At 38.6% G+C, this 7,161-nt stretch overlaps 1 protein-coding gene across 1 annotated transcript; it reads right to left on the bottom strand.

Annotated features, from left to right (window-relative positions):
- Positions 1–672: 672 nt before the first annotated feature.
- On the bottom strand, positions 673–1,449 carry LOC111890373 (uncharacterized). Its single transcript, XM_023886496.1, has 2 exons — positions 1,052–1,449; positions 673–988 (listed from the first exon to the last, which is right to left on the bottom strand). The coding sequence occupies exons 1-2, from the start codon at positions 1,447–1,449 to the stop codon at positions 673–675; spliced, it is 714 nt and encodes a 237-aa protein (XP_023742264.1).
- Between the last annotated feature and the right edge of the window lie 5,712 nt (positions 1,450–7,161).

The following is a 7,161-nucleotide window of genomic DNA, read 5'->3' as shown; positions in this document are numbered from 1 at the left end:
TTGATGGTATCTTTCATTCAGGTCTTGGTGCATCTCAAAAAGGTAGAAGTCCTCATAGGACTTTTGGAGTTCAGCTGTCAGGGTGGCCAACATGATACAAGACACCTTAGTGACATCCTTCTCATGAGTCCTAAACTCAGCGATCTCCTCTGGAGTAGCAGACGACTCATCCATTTCCCTAAGCTCCATTACTCATCTGTGGCATCCTTCTCAGGTCTTGTAAAAGTCGTCGAGTTGTCCGATTACTCCTCTGAGTACTCGCTACTTGCCACGTTGCCAAGGTGAGTTGCAGAATCCCGAGTACTCCCCAACCGGCCCCTTAGACCGGAGGGTGTGGGAGGGAAGCTTCCCTCACTTTTGGTGGGCCATACTCCTATTTTCCTCACTCTCCTTTCCCTCACCTAAAAGCCAAAGAATGGGTGGGAAGCCCTTCCCTCACTTTTTTTATATTAAATAAAATATTTTTTGTATTTACAATTTTTAAATTAATATCAAACATAAAATTTAATTAAAAATAAAAAGCATTTCATTAAGTAAAATAAAAATTACATTAACCCTAATATTTAAATAAGTAGAAAAATAAAAAAAAAAACGCAAAAAAAAAAATCAAACAACCTACAACATAGTAAAAATTATTAATTAATATCCTAATTTTATTTAAACCTAGATACGTCACACGGAATCATCGTCTTTGTCATCGCCTTGATCGTCTGCATCATTCTCCCCAGCGTCACTTTCATCGTCGGAATCTACACTCTCGATGAACATATCAGAATCCTCGTCTGGTTCGTCAAACAAATCATCGTGAGATAACTCGTACGGGGGCTGAATATGAGCCCTATAAATGTGCTCCACCAAATCAGCATGAAGGGCCTGATGAATGTCACGATTGTGTACTTCTCTTCTATTCACCCTATACTCTTGTGTAGCAACGGCTACTCCTTCGACATTTGGCAAAACTTCATTTTCGTTGTATCGGCATATCGCTCTTCATTCGTCTTCAAGAATCATATTATGCAATATGATACATGCATACATTATGTGTTGTAACCTTTTCACCTCATATGACCTTGCCCCGACCGTTAGTACTTGCCAACGTCTCCTAAGTACACCAAATGCTCGCTCCACATCCTTCCTAGCTGACTCTTGCGCCTCTTTAAACTTTTTCCTTTTCGGGTCGTTAGGACATGTAAACGGTTTCACAAAAACAAACAAGGGAGGATATATACCGTCAGTAAGATAGTATCCACACTTATATGCTACCCCATTTGCTTGAAAAGGTACATTGTGTGACTTTCCAAGGTAGATATCGTTGAATACTGACGACTGGTCTAGCACATTGATGTCATTGTTTGCACCAGTTGGACCAAAGAATGCATGCCATATCCAAAGATCATGTGATGGGATAGCCTCTAGAATGATCGTCATCTCTTTGTGGTCGCCTCTCATGTACTGACCACGCCATGCGTTGGGGCATAATGACCAACTCTAATGTATGCAATCGATACTACCTAGCATTCCAGGAAATCTATGTTTGCCTTCATGCACCGTATACAATTGGTTAATGTCATGGATAGTTGGTTTGTGCAAATATCGTTTCCCATAAACCAAACCGATCACTTTGCAGAACTTGTACACAGACTCCCACACGGTACGCTCTGACATCCTAAAATACTCGTCCCATTTGTCTGCACCCATGTCGTATGCTAGCTGACTAATTGAACTTGTGCATTTTTGAATGGGAGAGAAACCTTTTTTCCCCTTGCATCCATTTTCCATTAGAAATATGGAAAGCGGCCTTCCAAAGAGCCAACAATACGTAAGAATAGTTCCTTCCTCATCCGGAACCGACGTCGAAACTTTACAGCGTAGACGGCGTCATCTACAAAATAATCTTCTATAAGGAGATCGTGTCCGGCTTTGTGATTTCTACTTAACGGCGGCTTTCTTAGGTTAGGCCGCGCACGTGATGTTTCACCTAGTTGGTTTTGATAGTAGGCAACCGTTTTCGCCATGACGGAACCGATAAACTTAGCCTCCTCTACAGTCGTCGAATCGGATGATGAAGATGATGACATTTTGAATAATGTTTTTTAGAGAGAAATATAGGTTATGGATAAAAAAAATGATAAAATGTTTGAGTATTTATAGGTTAAGAAAAGGGAAAGAATATATATATATATATATATATATATATATATATATATATATATATATATATATATATGTAACGGCTATATAGCCGTTTGGAATAAAAAAAGAAAAAAAAGGAAAAAAAAATCGCACAGCCAATGGTTAGAAGAGAGAGAGAGAGAGAGCAGGACTCTCTCCCCCCACCCTCTTCCCGCGACTCCTTTCCCGCACCCACGGTGCGGTGTGTATACATGCGGGAACCGATCTCGCGGTTTCCCCGCGGTCAACTCCGTCCGGCCTTACTAAACTGAGCGGTATTGTAAAACCCAGTCAAATTGGTTATTAATATGTTTAATATACTTAATAGTTTATTATTTAACACACACATGTGATTGTTACTAATTTTCAACAATTATTCACGAAGTGAGACCATTATGCGTTTTTCTGTTTTTGTGTATTCACATATATCTAATTTTGTTTCGTATTTCAATCAACTTTTGATTTAAACTTTTGATTTTAACTTATGATTTTGACATATAGAATTTCCCTAAAAATATTTATACATGAATTACCGAATCCGAGCACTCCCCAATTACTCCCGAGTACTCGCTACTCGGTAGTCGGCCGAACAGGTACCAAGTAACGAATTTTACAACCTTGAACGAGTGACCATCCCGATGTTCCTAATCCAGTCATTGAAGTTGGTACCATCAAATATGACTCTCTCACACAAGTTCATGAGAGAGAATGAGCCAGTAGGGTTTAAGCCATAAGCAATGTTGGAAGACATCTAAAAAAGAAAGACAAAGTTTAGATTAGATAATAATCCTTTATATAACACTCAAAATGAAATATTAAGGCTAGGACCCGACACAATATTTTACAATTTGGAAGAGGGATGTCGTAATCCAAATGTAAAATATTTGAAGGTAGGTAAATGACGATTTACCAATTTCCACCATGAAACTCGAAATTGAGTATTAAGTTTTAATTGGAATGAAATTCCTAGATTCCTTTGAGATTCATAGAACTTTTCAATGGCATGTTTAAATCTCGATTATGCCCTTCAGGTTTGTGAATGGGATACCGAGGATCACAAACAAGGTGTGAATAACCATGCAAATGTGCTTGGTACACTCGATGTCATTTATCACCTAATCAATGTGTCGGTTAACCACACACATTCCATTGATCTATGATAAACATCAAGCTACCTTTTCCACCCATACTAGTCCAAGTTAATGTGCCAGTTAACCACACACGCTCCATTAACGACTTAGCAAGGTGCAAAGTGCAAATTTATGGATTAGCATCAATTTCACATTTTTCCTAAAGTAACTAAGATTGAGAATTTAATAAAACATTAGTTACTTTATAATTTTCATTATACTTTTAACGAGAATTAATGTCCTAACCTACCCGTTCGGCTAACGACCCTCCACCAATCAATGAAGTTGTTGGTGAGAGTGGAAACCCATTAAACCACCATTTTATAGGCAGTAACCTTATACCCCCCTTATAGACCAGCTTCGTGAATGAGGCCTACTAACGGTAAAACTGACTTGTCTTATACATATATATATAATTATTAAACTTTTAATATTATAATAGTATAAGGGTTCAATTTTAAACCTTTAAAATTCTAGGGTTTGGAATTAAACTGTTCATAAGTGTGATTTTACAAATTCCAAAACTTGAGGGCATGTTTTGAAACTCTTCAAAACTTTTCATTTCCATAACTTATGAGTTTAATGACTTTTTAAAGAAAAGAATTTTCATTTTCCATAACTTGAGGACAAGTTATGGAGTCCATTAAAGGCATTTAGATATTAACACAATAATCACATAATTTAGACATGATCTAATTAAACTCATAAGAACAAGATAATTCATATAAACAAACTTCAAGAAATTAGCCTAATCATGTAAACTAATACAAATCATGAAATTATGACAATTATCTTTTAATTGGACAAGCATGATCATTACCATATCAAAAATAGATTTTACGGTTCAAAAAACAATTTGGGGTAATGATCTTAATCCAATTATGGCCAAAAACTCAAAATTATGCACACATGAGCACCAACTCGGTGAGTGCATGAACTGGACTCGTCTAGTTGGTTAGTTTCTGAGTGGACTCATCGAGTTCACCAGTCAGAATGTAGAAAATCGATTTTTCAACTTTGAAAACCAATAAACATCAAGTATAATAGAAAACAATCCTAGACTCTGATACCACTGATGGGTTTTGAGCACTCTAACAACCCTATGGTGCACATACAACCCTAAATGCTTTGGATTTATGTTTTATCTAATTATATATGCAATTTGATTTTCCAAAGCATTGTCCTAACTAGCATACAAATCATAAGTGCTTGAATAACAAAAACTAATTAGATAACTTACCTTTTCTTGTAGCTTGTTAACTTAGACCTTTAAGAGCCTAGCACCCCATATGTGATGCCTCAAATGCTTCACAAAACACCACCAACAATAAATAACTTGAGAGAGAGTTACTTGCACAAAAATCGGCTCTTATGAACTCCTTGAACCACTAGTGCCGATTTTAGGAGCTTAGGGGCTTCTTATATAGTGTGGCAAAGTCTAGGGATACATCCATGTAAACCTTAATGGACATGACTTTTCATATTACTTAGGATCCATGGGTTAAACCTCCATGGACTACCATATTGGTTTAGCCTATCCTAAATAACCATAAGCCCACACCATAAGAATGATTGATTTACCAAATCAATCCCCATACATTTAATTAGTCTATTTTGATCACTGAATTAATTCCAAATTAATTCCTGACCAATACTAATTAAATAATATAATTTCATATTAGAACTTATAATATATTAATAAATCATAAATAACCTCTTCTCCAAAAGTCCATCCTTACAAATTGTTTTGGTGAAATGCAACCCAAATGGACCATTCTACTCTCGGGTCAAGTACATACCAATTATAGTTATGAACTTAGACACCAAATCCAATAGTTACCCGTTCAAAGAGACCGAAAGGGTAGTCCAATACCCGGACATGTTAGACAGTATGTTTATTGTATGGTATGTGGTATGGTGGGGGAACTCACTAAGTTTTGTGCTTATAGTTTTCATTTTTTGTTTCAGGTCCTTCTTCTTCAAAAGGAAAGGATCCGACACGATAACAGCGCATCACACACACGATTTTCCACACATGAGATTCTTGGGATTTGTACTCTAACATTATTTTCCTATGCTATGTTTTTGAGATGGTTGACTTACGGTTTTCATGATATAAGATAACATTGATGGCATTTTTAGTGATATGTTTTATGAATCTTTAAATTAAAAATGAAACTTTTTCTCTTGAAATTTGGGGTGTTACACTAATGCTCGGTTTTGACCTTCCTGCAGATCAAACACCGCTCAACAAACCATGCTACTTCCCGCTTCATGCAGGGCCACCAGTAGCTCATTCTCAAGTTTCGATACATATCCGTTGCCCCTGGATGGATTGAAAACTTTAACTTATGCGCCTCCTCCAAAATATTTTGTCTCACTCCCCTAAATGTCGGAACCTAAACCCTGCCACACTAAGTCAATAACCCCCAGCTGTCTCGAACAAACACCTGAATCTGCCCCCGAATCCGCTCAGTCTTCCAATTCTCCTTTTTTAATCCCTCCACATGTGCCCCCTTGATCATATCCATCAAAGGTGAGATAATTGTCATCCTCAAGCAAACATCTCGGATCGGAGCACTTGTTTTTTTACGGCTCAAAGCAACGGCCACCACATTGGCCTTCTCAGGATGATACAAAATCTCATAGTCATAATCTTTCACCACATCTAACCATCTCCTCTGTCACAAATTCAGATTTAGCTGATCCATCAAGTACTTCAAACTCTTGTGATCGGTGAAGATGGGGCATAGAACTCCATATAAATAATGCCTCCAAATCTTGAGGGAAAACACCACCACCCCCAATTCCAAGCCATGAGTGGGGTAATTCGCCTCATGAGGCTTCAGTTTCCTTGAGACGTATGCAATCACATGCCCCCTCTGCATCAGAAAAACTCCCAAATTCGAAATAGAAGCATGATAATACACTACAAGATCATCCAATCTCTTGAGTAGCGCCAAAATCGGGGCCTCACATTATTTCTGTCTCAAGGTCTTAAATGTCATTTGTAGATATGGAACCTACCGAAAGGTCACTCTCTTCTTGGTCAAGAGGGTCAAAGGTACTGCAATCTTGGAGAAATCCTGAATAAATCTCCGATAGTACCCCACTAGACCCAAGAAACTTCAGATCTCGGATGCGTTCTTCGGAACCTCCCAACGCATTATCGCCTCAATCTTGGCCGGATCCACCAAGATACCCTCTTGGTTGATGATGTGACCTAGAAACTGCGCCTCACACAACCAAAACTCGTATTTGGAGAATTTGACATATAGCCTCTCCCTCCTCAAGGTCTCCAAAAGCTCCCTCAAATGTTGATCATGTTGTTCCTTGGTCTTAGAATAGACCAAGATATCATCAATGAAAACGATCACAGACTGATCCAGCATTGGCCTGAAAACCCGGTTCATGAGATCCATGAACGTTGTTAGAGCATTGATGAGCCCAAATGGCATCACTACAAACTCGTAATGACCATAACGAGTTCTGAAAGCCGTCTTCGGTATATCCTCATCCCTGATCCTCATCTGATGATACCCTGACCGAAGATCAATCTTGGAAAACCTAGATACACCCTGAAACTGATCAAATAAGCCACCAATCCTTGGAAGCAGATAACGATTCTTCACCGTCAACTTGTCCAGCTCCCGATAATCAATACATATCCTGTATGTCCCATCCTGCTTCTTCATGAACAGGATCGGCGCTCCCCACGGGGAACTACTTGGACGAATAAATCCCTTGTATAGCAGCTCCTGAACCGGCGTAGACAACTCCTGCATCTCAGGAGGAGCTTGACGATACGACACCTTGGCTATCGGAGTCGCACCAGAAATCAAACCAATCTGGAACTCTG

Source organism: Lactuca sativa, chromosome 4 (genome assembly GCF_002870075.4).
Source record: "Lactuca sativa cultivar Salinas chromosome 4, Lsat_Salinas_v11, whole genome shotgun sequence".
Lineage (NCBI taxonomy): Eukaryota > Viridiplantae > Streptophyta > Magnoliopsida > Asterales > Asteraceae > Lactuca > Lactuca sativa.
Note: the sequence above shows the minus strand (reverse complement) of the source record. Positions and strands in the feature narration are given on the sequence as shown.